The sequence below is a fragment of the Drosophila rhopaloa genome, unplaced genomic scaffold (genome assembly GCF_018152115.1).
Source record: "Drosophila rhopaloa isolate 14029-0021.01 unplaced genomic scaffold, ASM1815211v1 contig_218, whole genome shotgun sequence".
Taxonomy (NCBI): Eukaryota; Metazoa; Arthropoda; class Insecta; order Diptera; family Drosophilidae; genus Drosophila; species Drosophila rhopaloa.
In genome coordinates this window covers 456,775-473,126 of record NW_025335104.1, presented here as the reverse complement: position 1 = coordinate 473,126, position 16,352 = coordinate 456,775, and the positions used below count along the sequence as shown (strand labels likewise).

Sequence of the window (16,352 nt, the reverse complement as noted above, 5' to 3'; positions counted from 1 at the left end):
ACTCCAGATGCTAACGCTGCACTTATGCCTGGGCTCGGCGAAGGGTAGGGGTAGCGGCGGCTATAGCTGAGGCAGCTAGCCGACGCTCGGTGTTCTTCCGCTATTGCGCTATTGCCGATGCAATTCGATCGCTGACGTTCCGTCGCTGTCGCTGTCGTTCCGACGTTGTTGACATTCGGTCGCTGGGTCGCTGTGTCGCTGGGTCGCTGTTGCTGCATCGCTGTCGTCGTTGGCGTTCGCTGGTTTCATAATTCGGCGGTGTTATTGCAGCCACTTGGAATTATAGCCACTTTAATATTGTTGCTGTTGATGACTGAGTAGGGTGAACGGAATGGGTTCCAGTTTGTGGGTAACCGAGAGGGGTGGATGGTGCGGTGTTCGGTGTCGTAGGGCTCAAGTGGGGTATAGGGAAGGGGGTAGTTGGCTGATGTTAACTTATATATATATTAGTATATATATTCTTGATCAGCAGGAGAGTCGATCTAGCTATGTCCGTCTGTCTGTACGTCCGTCCGTTTCTACGCAAAGTAGTCCTTAAAACTTTCCCAGAAGTTGTCTTTCTATTGCAGGTAGTATATAAGTCGGAACGAGCCAGATCGGACGACTATATCAAATAGCTCCCATAGAAACAATCGAAAAAAAAATATTTTTTCAAATATAACTTTGTTGCTTTTCTTTTTTTTTGTTGTTTGGTATTTGGTAGTATTTTTTAATTAAATTAAAATCAAAATTCGAAAAATTAAATAAAATAAAAATGAAAAAGTTGTATTTTACTGTTTTTTTGTTTATCCAAATGTTCCTTTGAGATATAGTAATTATTTACTATATTAGAATTTCGCTTTTAGTTGTTCCAAAATCGGACAACAATATCATATAGCTCCCATAGCAACAATAGCAAAATGCAGCGCAAAATCGACATAGCTTCATTAATTTTAGTAATATAGGCCTAGAAATCGAAATGTAGTCGTTTTGTAATAACTGCAAGGGTATATAAACTTCGGCTTGCCAAATAAATATATATATTTAAATTTGTAAATGTACACATATCACATACATCATTTTTCAATTCCGCGCAGTCTTATTCCCACACAGGGTCTGCTAAACTGAATATTAGCCGAGAAAGGGAAAGCGAATCGTAGTAATCATACTTACCCGTCCCAAAAGTCCTTTTGGAGCTCCGGTAGGCTTAGCACCAGCCACTCAATACTGGCCAAGCATCTCCTTCTTCGAAGTTGCAAGCGACCTGGTAGGTGGAATATTTTCCATGGATATGTAAAAGAGAAAAGTAAAAGTGTATGATACATTATTTATATTGTAATTAAATGTTAATAGCCTGAGATGTTTACGTGAGTGGTGATGGTAGGGAAAATGTGCCGGTCGTAAACGCCTGGAGCGGCTCCGGCAGTCAGATCATGGGTGATGCCCCGTAGAATGCTTCTGCGCATTCTTGGTTGGGTGGGCTCGTAGTCTCCATCACACCAAAGGCCACCAATATAACAATTTTCGACGTTTATTGATTTGTTTACCTTATTTTTGTTTGATTACGTTTTCCATATTAGGGTAAACATTTAGGTAGTGTTGTGAGACGTCGTGTGGCATTGGGGGACCCGGCCCAGAGAGACCGAATGAGCTAGCGGCACTGCCACTGGGAAAAATGCAGTTCGTGACATAGTGGCGCACAAAGTAAATAAAAAGATAAATATAAATATAAATGATCGAGACGACGACGTCTCGCAATTTAAAGACCGGCCGCTCAGCCCCAAAAATGATGATTAGGACTAGCAGCCGGAAAAGCTGTGAGAAACAGGAGGCTTGCCAGGAAATGTACATCGCTGTGCATAAGAAAGGAAGTAAACTTCGGCAAACCGATTTCGATTTAAATTACTTAAATTACTAAAAACAATGAAACTATTTCGATTTCGACCTGCATTTTGCCATCGTGTCTATGGCAGTTATATGATAATGTTGTGAGATTTAAAAAAAGCGTAGAAACGGACGGATGGACGGGCGGAAGACGGACGGACAGACGGACATGGCTAGATCGACTCTCCTGATGATGCTGATCAAGAATATATATACTTTACAGTATTTTACCCTCTGCAGGGTGTAAAAAGAAAGATATTTAAATTTGGTGATTCGCGAAGTCAAGAATTATTTATTAATCATATTCAGTCTCTTATTTATTCTTTTTTACCATATTTATTTATTATTTACTAGTATTTATTACTTTATTATCCGATTATATGCCTTACAGATATTTTTTCTTATTTAATTATTATTATTGTCGGAATTTAATTATTATAGTTTTCGGCTAATTATTATTGAGAAATATGTGAAGGAAAAAGGTCTGGAAAGTAGGCACGACCATCAGTTCAGGTTGATGGGTCCCCTTGGCGGTGACGAAGACGCATTCTGGTCCACTGATGGAGAGGGTGCACTTGGGCTGCCTCGGCAATCGGTGACTAGGGTTTTGCCTAGAACGCCGGATGGTATGCAACGAGATAAGTTACGGAGTCAGCAAACGGATCCACTGGCGCCACGGTCACCGAGGTATGTTGATTTTGGGGCCATCTCCAAAACCGCTGCTGTATCAGGTCCAGGACGATTTTGGAAAGGTGGATCCAGCTAGAAATAAAGCAACGCACTCAGCCGCAAACGCGGCCAGGCGGTACAGACTCACCGCGCAGCTAAGATTGGTCAAGCGTTGCGGGATAAGATCCGGAACGGCTTCCTCGAGATGATGCAGTTCATGAACGACGTCCTCAGGGCAACCGATAAAGCATCGCAGCTGCCGCAAAACGAAAAACGGTAGTTTTTTGGAGCGCAGGGCCGGAAATCGACGATAATATTAGGTGGCCGATATCGTCCACCTGTGGAGGACTCGCCGGATGTCGCCAGTCCAGGGTGGACAACTGCTTACAGCTGCGCCGGGCTCTAATGGATCGGTTCCGGAGTCATCAGACGGAGCACGAAAAGATACACTAGGTCCTGCAGCAGTGGCTTAAACCGTAAACGACTATATTCACTCAATGCAGCAACTCGCCTCACGCCTAAAGAAGCCAATGCGGAACGGCAAGTGGTAAAATTGGTGAAAAGGGGGCTAAGGTATGGAATAGCTGGGTAAGTTGGAGGAGTGCGTTGACGTGGAACGGAGCTTCGGTTGCAGAGGACCCGCAATGTATGGTCAGCAGAACAATCTGCGCGTCAGATGCGCGGAGCCTAGAATCACGGTTTTCGAGATTGCGCTGCCGTGGAATGGCGGCTGTTTTGCTATCGATGCGGTCAACCTTATACCGTGTCTCCCAAGTGTCCCGAGAGCTAGAAAACGGCAGACTGGGCGATCCGAGAGCGGAAGGGATGAATCCCGCAAAGTAGAATATAGTCAATATAAGTCTAATGCGTTAAGAGGCCATCACTACTTAGGGATTTTAGGTTAAAATTCCTACCTGAGGAAGAAAGGATGCGGCGTATATAAGTTATGACCAGTCATGGTCAGAGGGAGAATAATTCCCCTTATATTACCTAAAAGATGTTATTTTCATGCTGATCCTTCCTGCTGATCCTTCCTGCTGATCCTTCGTCCTGCTTACTTCGTCCTTCTTCCTTCGTCCTTCTTATCCCCTTTTTATTTAAAAACGATTTTACTTTTAAAATAAAACTGTAATCGATTTCTTTCGTTACAAGCGGTTTTATTATTTAGAAATATTGTAGTGTTCAGATCGGGGGTACAAATAGAATTAATTCTAACAATTATATTTTGGTGGCTTGTTGGCTTGGGCAGCGCCGCGACGTCAGCAGACCGCTGGCAGAGCGGTTGCGGAAATATCCAAGCCGACACCAACGGTTTTGGGTGTCTGACCCGAAGTGTTTCTCGACTCCAGATGCTAACGCTGCACTTATGCCTGGGCTCGGCGAAGGGTAGGGGTAGCGGCGGCTATAGCTGAGGCAGCTAGCCGACGCTCGGTGTTCTTCCGCTATTGCGCTATTGCCGATGCAATTCGATCGCTGACGTTCCGTCGCTGTCGCTGTCGTTCCGACGTGGTTGACATTCGGTCGCTGGGTCGCCGGGTCGCTGTGTCGCTGGGTCGCTGTTGCTGCATCGCTGTCGTCGTTGGCGTTCGCTGGTTTCATAATTCGGCGGTGTTATTGCAGCCACTTGGAATTATAGCCACTTTAATATTGTTGCTGTTGATGACTGAGTAGGGTGAACGGAATGGGTTCCAGTTTGTGGGTAACCGAGAGGGGTGGATGGTGCGGCCATCAGTTCAGGTTGATGGGTCCCCTTGGCGGTGACGAAGACGCATTCTGGTCCACTGATGGAGAGGGTGCACTTGGGCTGCCTCGGCAATCGGTGACTAGGGTTTTGCCTAGAACGCCGGATGGTATGCAACGAGATAAGTTACGGAGTCAGCAAACGGATCCACTGGCGCCACGGTCACCGAGGTATGTTGATTTTGGGGCCATCTCCAAAACCGCTGCTGTATCAGGTCCAGGACGATTTTGGAAAGGTGGATCCAGCTAGAAATAAAGCAACGCACTCAGCCGCAAACGCGGCCAGGCGGTACAGACTCACCGCGCAGCTAAGATTGGTCAAGCGTTGCGGGATAAGATCCGGAACGGCTTCCTCGAGATGATGCAGTTCATGAACGACGTCCTCAGGGCAACCGATAAAGCATCGCAGCTGCCGCAAAACGAAAAACGGTAGTTTTTTGGAGCGCAGGGCCGGAAATCGACGATAATATTAGGTGGCCGATATCGTCCACCTGTGGAGGACTCGCCGGATGTCGCCAGTCCAGGGTGGACAACTGGTTACAGCTGCGCCGGGCTCTAATGGATCGGTTCCGGAGTCATCAGACGGAGCACGAAAAGATACACTAGGTCCTGCAGCAGTGGCTTAAACCGTAAACGACTATATTCACTCAATGCAGCAACTCGCCTCACGCCTAAAGAAGCCAATGCCGAACGGCAAGTGGTAAAATTGGTGAAAAGGGGGCTAAGGTATGGAATAGCTGGGTAAGTTGGAGGAGTGCGTTGACGTGGAACGGAGCTTCGGTTGCAGAGGACCCGCAATGTATGGTCAGCAGAACAATCTGCGCGTCAGATGCGCGGAGCCTAGAATCACGGTTTTCGACATTGCGCTGCCGTGGAATGGCGGCTGTTTTCCTATCGATGCGGTCAACCTTATACCGTGTCTCCCAAGTGCCCCGAGAGCTAGAAAACGGCAGACTGGGCGATCCGAGAGTGGGAGGGATGAATCCCGCAAAGTAGAATAAAGTCAATATAAGTCTAATACGTTAAGTAGCCATCACTACTTAGGGATTTTAGGTTAAAATTCCTACCTGAGGAAGAAAGGATGCGGCGTTATTTGGAGGTGCGTAATAGGATCTTCGCCAAGCAGCAGTTAAACGGCAGAAGAGTCCAGAAGGCAAGGGACCGCTTCAGGATTAGGGGATCCAAACGACGGGAAGTGGTGGCTGTCGTAAAGCGTGGCAGTTTGCAAGATCCCACCCTTTGGCAGCGTGGAGATCTTAGGAAGGTCATTGACCGGATTATTGGATACTGGTGCCAGTGTCAGTCTGCTGGAGGCAGAGAGCTCGCAGAAGCGAGAAGGAGATCGGTCAATTATCGGACGCTTGGAGTTGCCTGTAAGGTTTAAGGGAAGGAGTAAACCAACATTGTTCTATCTTTGCCCTTACCTGAAACAAGCAGCGTTCTTCGGAGTAGACTTCCGGCGAGTGTTTGCTCTAGCCCCGGGGGTCCTAGGGGAGCACAAGTCGAGGAACGTAACGGAAGCCGAGGAAATCCGATCCCGAATCCTGGAAGTTATCAGAGTCCGAGAGTATAGAGCTGGAGAGGATCAGGCAGGAGTTCCTAACCTTCGAGTGGGATGGCCCAGGTATCACTAGCCTGGAAAAAAACACAATAGAGATTATCGACGGAGCCAAAGTCTTTAAGGATCGACCCTATCCGATGTCTCCAGCCAAGCAGAAGGTAGTCGAGGATGAAGTCGACAAGATGCTAGCGCTCGGAGTCATCGAGAAGAGCAAAAGCCCGTGGAGCAACCGGACCACGGTGGTGATAAGGCCTGGAAAGGACTGGTTCTGTTTAGATGCGCGAATTACAGTATTTAGGTATACTGGGGGTCGAGTCCAATGGGTGCTTCCAGTGTCTAGGTATACTGTGAGTTGAGTCCAATGGGTGTTTTCAGTGTATTTGATATAATTAAGTTTAATAAATGACAACCTCCTTCGACTTCGGTCAAAATTATAATGAATCTTTATTGTTCTACAAACTAAAGATTAACTTCTGGAATACAGTGGAATATATGGGAATGAAATGGTAAGATTGGGAATTCGCATATCTAGTTGGCAGGTTTGGCGTAACTGATGTGTTGGTTTGTTTGTTGTTTTCTCATAGCTGTTAAATGTTGGTTCTGCTTACTTTCTTTGGTTCCCAAACTCAGCGTTTATGCATCCAGTGTTTGGGTTAATGACCATTTGTCTGAGTCGCTGAGGTTTGGGGGGCGGCGATGTGTCCGCAATGATGTGCCGTAACTCTTCCCCCCTAGAGTGGAGAGAGGGCCATAACGAAGGAATGGTCGGCTCCACCAAGGTAGTGACGGTCGGCGGGTGTGGGATGAAGATTGTCTGTGGTTTATGGCATAATCGGAGGATGACGATCAGGATAAGGGTCAATGATATTGCTGAGTATATGGCCGTAAATTCGTACTGTGTTATATTATCCATATTGATGATTTTTCCAGCTGTCGAAAGGGCTTCAAAGTGTAATTTTTCCAGTAATAATGTTTTGATCGTTTGATTTTTTGTTATCTTGACGACTGGTGGAAGTACGAAAGTGAAATGATCATGTTCAACTAGTTCTCTGTCGCTGTATTCTATTCCGTTTATCCATATGGTACAATTCTTATAACGTATTCATTCTTTCCGTTGAAAATGAAAATAAACCCTTTTTCCGGCTCGAATATGTTTATTTCGTGACCTGTGTCTATCATGTCACATTTTGTCTCCTTTACGTTTCTGACAATGTCTGACAGGCATTTGTTGTCAAGTCCGTGTGGATTCCCTGACAGAAGAACTCTTGTTCCATCTTAAGGCAGCTTTCGCGAAATTGATGTAAAGTGTTGTTATCATGTGCCAAGAATTCGGGGGAAATGATTAAATGTGAATTATTTACTGGTAGGGGTATGATGTGGGTGAACATATACATTTTTGTATCGAAAATTGGTATCTTAACGTTAAACAATAGTTTTATTAAAAGTAAAACAAGATGGTGTAAGTATATTATAGATGTGTTCATCTAATTGTAGGGTAATATTTTGTGTGGTTAACATATTTCTTATAGTATTTATTTCTTGTTTGTTAAACAAGAATTTTGGGATTAAGCCCAATTTGCTGGCCAAAAGGCTCTCAGCTATATTATTAATGTGTTCTTTCAAGGTATCAATATGGAAATTTATTCGATTAATATATTGGAGTGTAAAAATGTTTACTCTATCTTCCCTAAGTTCTTTGAAGATAGTGTTTTGTGCTGTGTCAAGAAATTTTTGTATTTTGATTTGTTCGCTATTTATATGGTTCGTAATTTTTTTTTTCATTTTTTTATTTTCGCGCGGTGTCCCACGGCCCACTTACCCGCCCAACCGACCGTGGGGCGCAGCCGTGTATCGTACGGCACGATTCGCGATAAGATAGACGCGAGATAGGAAAACAAAGGTAAAGGTCCGGGGAAAAAAGTAATAGTTAGATCCATCTTGTGCCAATGAAGCCATTATTAATCGTTTTAGGAGCGGCAGAGAGTCAAGATTTGATATTACAAGAAAAAGTCTATTATAGTCAGAACATAATACTCTGAAAGGCTCATGCAAGGCATAGTTAGATCTACAATGATTTAAAATTAGGGGAATATAATTTCTAGTTAATCTACTTGGCACAGAAAAGTTTAGCCGACTTAACAAGTCGGGACAGTCAATATTACCATGTATAAGGTTATAAATAAAGATAGTACCAAGCATCGTTCTACGGTTGGCTAGGGATGGTAAATTAATCAAAAGAAGTCTACTAGAATAAGAAGGTAAGATAAGATTTGCATCCCAGTTTGGGCGCCGTAAAGCAAAAAGAAGGAAGTTTTTTTGTACAGATTCAATACGACCAATATGTATTCCGTATTGTGGACTCCAGACGGGAGACCCATACTCCAGAATCGGACGGACTAGCGAAATAAATAAAGTTTTAGTCAAATAAGGTCTAAATGGCAGGAAATGTCCTTATACTGCAGGCACAACTTAACATCATCTGCGTACATAAGTACGCGAGAATTACTTATAATTGAGGGAAGATCGTTAATAAATAATGTAAAAAGTAACGGACCCAGATGGCTCCCTTGTGGGACACCGGAGGTAACACGGATAATCTCAGAAATTGAATTTTTAAAAAGGACCCTTTGTGACCTGCCATTTAGATAACTTGAAATCCATTTAAGCAGATCAACTGGAAAACCTAAAAGGTCAAGTTTTAAGTAAGTGATTTACAGAGTCAAATGCTTTACTAAAGTCAATGTAAATGACGTCTGTTTGAAAACTACTATTGAAGCCTTTTATCACAAATGAAGTGAGCTCTAGAAGGTTTGTGATTGTGGATCTACGTTTTATAAATCCGTGTTGACACGGAGAAATGATTAATCTGCAAAGGTGCTGCAAATGAGGAGTAATAATTTTTTCACAAAGCTTAGGAATAGCTGACAACTTAGAAATACCTCTGTAGTTACTGGCTTCTAACTTGTTACCTTTTTTGAGAAGAGGAATAACAAATGATTCCTTCCAAATATTTGGGAATTGGGAGGTTTCTAGAGATAAGGTAAACAACTTGTGAAGAGGTTTGCACAGGGCCTTAGCGCAATACCTAAGCACGCACACAGGAATACCACCGGGCCCTGGCGAATAAACAGGCTTAATACGAAGAAGATCCAAAAGAAGGGAGCTTTCTGTTAAAGTGGGACAGAATATGAGGGTTGACTTGGACATGGTGTAAGAATAAGGCTGTGATGAATAATCTAAAGTAGAGTAAGTCGTTTGAAAAAATTGGGCAAATAAATCGGCTATTGCCTGATCTGTGGTTGCCGTCATGTTTTCAAACGACAGCGAGGAAGGAAAAGATTTAGATTTACGCTTATAAAACTGTTTCGGGTCCTGAGAGAACTGGACCTTACAACGGTTTAAGTAACTATTATAACACTGAGCATTAAGCACGGTAAATCTTGACCGAGCACTTAAATATCTAGTAAAAACAGATTGAGAACCGGTATTTTTATATTTCCTAAAAAGTCTGGACCTTACATTTCTTAAGTGTGTCAACTCTTTGCTAAGCCAAGGTGATTTATTGGAAGATGACGGATAGTACCACGGAACACAGGAATTAAAAAATGAGTTTATTGCAGTGTAAACAAGAGAGAACGCTATAGTCGAGTGCCTCGACTATTAGATACCCGTTACTCAGCTAAACAACTTAATATAAATATGCCTTCTTGTAATAAATTGACTAGAAATATTAAACATACATACTTATATTGGCTAAACACATACATTCTTAAATAGTATTATGTATATTAAAGTCTAAATGTTTGCACAACACGAGTAACGTGTATAGCGAATAGCTTTTTTGAAAGGAGGTTTCTTTGCCGGGCAATTGCAACTGAGTACAATGTAAATACATACATATATATATGCTTACATAAATACACACATAAGCCATTGTTTGACTCAGACCTCCAATTTGGCTAACTGGATTTGATTTGCATAGTTCTTGGGATATAGTTCGGTATTGACAAATGAAAACAAATGAAATTAGCGTTGACTCTGTTGAACACCTTGGTCAGCTGTTCCAAAGTCATCCGTTAGATGGCGCTAAAACGTTTAATGGGTTTTTGGGCGTTAGAGTGGGCGTGGCAAACTTTTATTAGGCCAATCGATATATATTGACGAAACAAATACATATCAATTACAATTTTCATAATATCATCAAAACTGTGGCCACAGCTTGTGACTTATGGGCGTCAAAGGGGGCGTGGCACCATTTTGAAACAAACTTGCGCTGCGTTGGAACTCCTCAAATCTACATGCAAAATGCCAATTTTCTAGCTTTTATAGTTTCTGAGATCTCAGCGTTCATACGGACAGACAGACGGACAGACAGACGGACATGGCTAGTTCGACTCGGCTAGTGATCCTGAACAAGAATATATATATACTTTATAGGGTCGGAAACGCTTCCTTCTACCTGTTACACACTTTTGCACGAATACAATATACCCTTTTACTCTACGAGTAACGGGTATAAAAATATTAACTGCATCGGACATATTATTGCATAAGTAAAGATCAGACCAATTAAAGCCAGTAATACAATTATTTAGCCTCAGAAAGTCTGCCTTGGGAAAACAATGTATTCGTTTGGATTTTTCTGATTTTTCTTTAATAACTCTACCCGTATCAAATGAAAGTTCGATTGTTGGGTGATATGGATCTTCAGGTTGCGTGAGTGGTGCTACTCTGGACAGAAACACACCTTCAGGATTTGATACAAAACACAAATCAAGTAGGCGACCTAATGAATTTCGAACATGGTTTACTTGAGATAGAGATATGTCAAGCAGGCCGTCAATAAAATCATGCTGTGCTATAGGTAGTAAGACATTCGATCCATCCTCAGTGGACCAAGTAACTCCAGGTATATTAAAATCACACAGAACTATCAACTGATCCCTTTCGGAAAGCTTATTTGCAACAGACTTAATAACGGATAGGTGATTTACCTGGAAAAACTTCGGAGCTAAAAATCTCCGGCTTTAACCAGGTTTCTGTGAACACAATTATATGAGATGCAAAGGAAAGGCTATCAGAATACAATTTAGTGAGTTTGCTACGCAAGCCTCTTGCATTCTGATAGGAAGGAAGGAGGTTAGAAGTTAGTTTTTTGAAATTGGTACACTGGTTTGGCCTCGACTAGAAAGTTAAACTCCCACGGGCGCCTTCTTCTTTATCTTAGCCTCGAACTCTTTTACAACCATATTATCCGGCCAAAAGGCGCCCGACCATATGGCTTCAAAAAGCTCGTTATCTTGAAAGATGAAATGTCTCTAGCATAAGAAAACTTAAACTTTTCCACCTTTACACTATTAAAACTATCTCTGGAAACTCCGAAACAGCTAATCAGCCCCATCAGGCCGCCTTTAGTTTGGCGCATGAACGATTTCATCTCGTTCGCAACCTCGACACAAGCGTCACAACAAAACTGTAAATTGGGCCCCTTTTGAAAGGTCATCACTTGTCCGGCCAGTAAAACCGGGGCACTTGGTGTGCACCATGTTTTCACACAGCCAGCAAGTCATATTAGACTGGTCAACCCTGATTACGAGGCTGCATTTTTTGCAGAAGCAGACTAAATTTTTATACCCTTGCCGAAGGTATTATAATTTTGGTCAGAAGTTTGTAACGCAGTGAAGGAGACGTTTCCGACCCTATAAAGTATATATATTCTTGATCAGGATCAATAGGGGAGTCGATATAGCCATGTCCGTCTATTTCAATACCGTTTGCGAGCTCAGTTTAAAAGCTAGCGATCTGAAACTTTCACACTCGTCCTAAAACATGTGTACGCAGATCAAGATTGAAAAGCTCGTGGCGATCGGACGTCTAAATCCTATAGCTCCCATAGGAACAATAGGGTAAAATCGGTCCAAATTTCATGTTTTTGAATATTTCGCGCACTCGCGACACTCGTCCTAAAACATGTGTACGCAGATCAAGTTTGAAAATCGCCCCGATCGGACGTCTATATCCTATAGCTCCTATAGGAACAATACGGTGAAATCGGTCAAAATTTCATGTTTTTTAGAATATTTCGCGCACTTGCGACACTCGTCCTAAAACTTTTGTACGCAGATCAAGTTTGAAAATCGCCCCGATCGGACGTCTATATCCTATAGCTCCTATAGGAACAATACGGTTAAATCGATCAAAATTTCATGTTTTTTAGAATATTTCGCGCAGTGTATAAGCTATTGACATAAATTTTTCCAAGTCTTATTTATTTACGCATACCTTGATCAGGGTAAAAGCGCTTGCCGATTGGACGTCTATATCGTATAGCTTCCGTAGGAAAAATTGTTAAAGGCTCCGAAAATATCCCTTTTTTTCCCATTTGTATATGACAATTTTGCAGTATAAAAGCTATTGGCATGAAACTATGCAATTTATCTAATTTATTTATGTATACCTTGCTCAGGGTAAAAGTTGCTGCCAATCAGACAAGTACATACTACATCCGCTATTTAAAAATGAAATTAATTATGTATAGCTAATCTTTTTATACCCTTGCAGAGGGTATTATAATTTTGGTCAGAAGTTTATAACGCAGTGAAAGAGACGTTTCCGACCCTATAAAGTATATATATTCTTAATCAGGATCAATAGGGGAGTCGATATAGCCATGTCCGTCTGTCCGTCCGTCCGTCTGTCCGTCTGTTTCAATACCGTTTGCGAGCTCAGTTTAAAAGCTAGCAATCTGAAACTTTCACAGTCGTCCTAAAACAAGTGTACGCAGATCAAGTTTGAAAACCGCCCCGATCGGATGTCTATATCCTATAGCTCCCATAGGAACAATCAGATATAACTTGCAAGATTGGAAGATATTTCGCGCAGTGTAAAAGCTATTGACATAAATCTTTCCAAATCTTATTTTGTTATGCGTACGTTGATCAGGGTAAAAGCGCGTGACGATCGGACGTCTATATCCTATAGATCCCATATGAATAAAAGGATAAAATCGTTTAAAATTGAATGATTTTTAGGATATTTCGCGCAGTATACAAGCTTTTGACATGAATCTTTCCAAATCGTATTTTTGTATGCATACATTGATCAATGTGAAAGCGCGTGCCGATCGGACGTCTATATCATATAGCTCCCATAGGAACAATAGGGTGAAATCGGTCCAAATTTGACGATTATCAGAATATTTCGCGCAGTGTGTAAGCTACTAACATACATTTTTCCAAGTCTTATTTATTTACGCATATCTTGATTAGGGTAAAAGCGCTTGCCGCTCGGAAGTCTATATCTTAAAGGAGATAGGAAAAATTGTTAAAGGCTGCGAAAGTATCCTTTTTACACCCGTTACTCGTAGAGTAAAAGGGTATATTGTATTCGTGCAAAAGTATGTAACAGGTAGAAGGAAGCGTTTCCGACCCTTTAAAGTATTCTTGTTCAGGATCACTAGCCGAGTCGATCTAGCCATGTCCGTCTGTCCGTCTCTCCGTCTGTCTGTCCGTCTGTCTGTCTGTCCGTATGAACGCTGAGATCTCGGAAACTATAAAAGCTAGAAGATTGGCATTTTGCATGTAGATTTTAGGAGTTCCTACGCAGCGCAAGTTTGTTTCAAAATGGTGCCACGCCCCCTCTGACGCCCACAAGCCACAAGCTGTGGCCACAGTTTTGATGCTTTTATGAAAATTTTAATTGATATGTATTTGTTTCGTCAATACCTATCGATTGGCCTAATAAAAGTTTGCCACGCCCACTCTAACGCCCAAAAACCCATTAAACGCTTAAGCCTGGCTAGCGCCTACATTTCCGCCTTTCATGGCGCCATCTAACGGATGACTTTGGAACAGCTGGCCAAGGTGCTCAACAGAGTCAACGTTAATTCTCGATAAGGATTTCTATTAAAGGAAATTGCGATGGTTTTCATTTGTCAATACCGAACTATATCCAAAGAACTATGCAAATCAAATCAAGTTAGCCAAATTGGAGGTCTGAGTCAAACAATGGCGTATGTGTGTATGCTGGTGCAGGACAAAAGCTGCCTGCGCTAAAGCAGCGCTGGTGCTGATGCTCGTGCTGTAAAGCTACCAGCTCTAAGAGATCGCCGAATTCAAATTGATAATTTGAACTTTTTGTCCTTTTTTCCTGTGGTCACTCTAATTCACATAATGCAAAATCTAAAGTTGTTTAGCTGAGTAACGGGTATCTAATAGTCGAGGCACTCGACTATAGCGTTCTTTCTTGTTTTTCTATTTGTTTATGACATTTTTGCAGTATAAAAGCAATTGACTTGAAATGATTCAAATCTAGTTTACTTATGTATACCTTATTCCTTTCGCTACTTTTTCACTTTTAGCAATTTCGGCAAAGTCTGCAAGGGTATTAAAACTTCGGCTTGCCGAAGTTAGCTTCCGTCCTCGTTATTATTCATTTTATTTATTGGGACCACTGTACCAAGACAGCGAATTGAAATTTATAAGCGAGCAGTTATAAGTACCGCAGACGCTTAGAACTTTCAAAGCAAAGAGAGCAAGAGAGCGGGAGCGTAAATAAGTGCATGCACAAAAGAGAAACGACGGGGACATAAGAAAAGAAAACACAGATAAGAATTACGAAAACTAAAACAATTTATTAGTATTAATACAAAGTGCACTCGCGAAGCGAACGGAGTTTAAATTTATGTTTAAATAACTGGAAGAAAATTAAAATTGTTTTGATAAAACCCACCGATGGGAATAAACGTAAACAAAATACGAAATTCGAAGCGCAGAAAAAATATACACGACCGTTCACTTTGAAAGTCAAAGACGAATTGATTGTTTGCGCACTTTGCGTTTTTAATATTTGTTGAATAGTGTAAGGCGGGAGCGGGAGCGCAATAAAGATTTAATCGCTCTCGCGAATTCGGCCCATCTCTAGCCCCCTTCGTTAAGTTAGGCTTAAGCGTTTATACATTGAAATTAAAGTCAGTGTTAAATCGAACCCGATCCAAACCGCACTCCCTTTCGTCGCTTCGTCGTTATTAAAAATCGTCAAAGATCCACCAAGTCGCGTATTTTATTAATACAAAAAAGTATTTAGTTTTTCATGGTGACCCCGACGTGATTATTTGGATTTTCGCGATTTAATTTTCACCAAAAATAAAAACAAAAAAAAAAAACCCCCGTCGGTACGGCATCTAATTTTTCGTTTTTTGGAACTGCGTTGGAAGTCTGCCGACCCCTCCCTCTGGCTGCTGTTTAAATGGAAAAAAGGAAGTCTCAAGCTCAAATTGGCCAAGCAGGTATAGAGTGCGAAAAAATGAAAGCTAATCTGTGGCGTTTTTTAATTGTGTTTTGACCCATCTTTCAACTTTTTGCATTCGGTAGATAGCGAGCATTCTAACCAAGAAATAAATAAAACTTGCATGTACTAACGATTATAATTCTGATGTATACATCCATACATACATATATAAATATTTCGAATTATACATACCTAAGTGAATCGCTTTGGACCAAAATCAAATAAATATTTGTCGGCATCCTGGTTTTTTAAAAAAATAAAATTCCCCCATTTCTCGTCGTAGTGAACACCAATTATAGCTTTGCAAAAAATTAAAAAGGTAAAAGTTGAGAATTGTGAAAAGTTATAATTCCAGAATTAAATGCCCGGCAAATTTTCTGCCGCGCATTTTCTTCAAATTTCCCTCGCTTTTCGCCATTTCCCGCGCTTTAAAGCGTCAGGTTTATATATTCGTTGCCCTTAGTTATCGGTCAGTGCATCATTCTCCGTTAGCATTGCGTTGAGCACCGCCAGCCGTACACACACACACACAGACAGCGCAGCCCGTTCTTTCGAGTTCTCTTTCGTCGTTTTCGTTGTCGATCGCTGGAACGGTGCAAGCGTTGCCGCTGCCTAAACGTTGGTTCGTTTTTTGGTGTTTGAGCTTGGCGTGTGCTCCCCTACTCTACGTGCGCTCGGCATGTTATAATTATTGAATTATTAAAATAAATTAGGATTCCTTAAATTAATTCCTTAATTCATTTTAAATAACTCCCCTATACTGCTTGCGTTCAGCTTATTCCTCTCGTTGATTATTATTATTTAAATTAAATAAATGTAAAAACAAAATTTTTTTGTACACATTTACATACATATAATTAAAAAAAAAAAAAACTAAAATTGAAATGACGTAGGGCGGCTCTCCAAATGTTTAGAAAATATAGTCCAGGAAAAATTATTTTATCTTCACTTTACGTAGAATTTATTTCACTTTTTTGTTGAACTTCACTCTTTCTTCGTACACTGGTAGATTAGAACTAACTTAATGCTACGGGGTGGAGGTTTCAAGAGGCCGCTTGGAGAGCGGAGTGGAGACACTTAACAGTGCGAGAGAACGAGATGCGAGGATTCTCGCATTCTTCTCCCCCCCCTGCGGGAGAGTTCCTTGAAGCAGGACATCAGGACTGACGGCAGGCTCCCGACACGATCCATCCAAACGCCGTGCTCTGAGCGACGGGCAGCCCATCTTGAA

At 41.7% G+C, this 16,352-nt stretch overlaps 1 protein-coding gene across 1 annotated transcript; it reads right to left on the bottom strand.

Moving 5' to 3' along the window:
• Window positions 1-2,917: 2,917 nt before the first annotated feature.
• Window positions 2,918-3,556, bottom strand: LOC108039169. Its single transcript, XM_017116092.2, has 2 exons — window positions 3,447-3,556; window positions 2,918-3,333 (listed from the first exon to the last, which is right to left on the bottom strand). Exons 1-2 carry the CDS (start codon window positions 3,488-3,490, stop codon window positions 3,051-3,053), a joined length of 327 nt encoding a protein of 108 aa, XP_016971581.2. The 5' UTR covers window positions 3,491-3,556; the 3' UTR covers window positions 2,918-3,050.
• Between the last annotated feature and the right edge of the window lie 12,796 nt (window positions 3,557-16,352).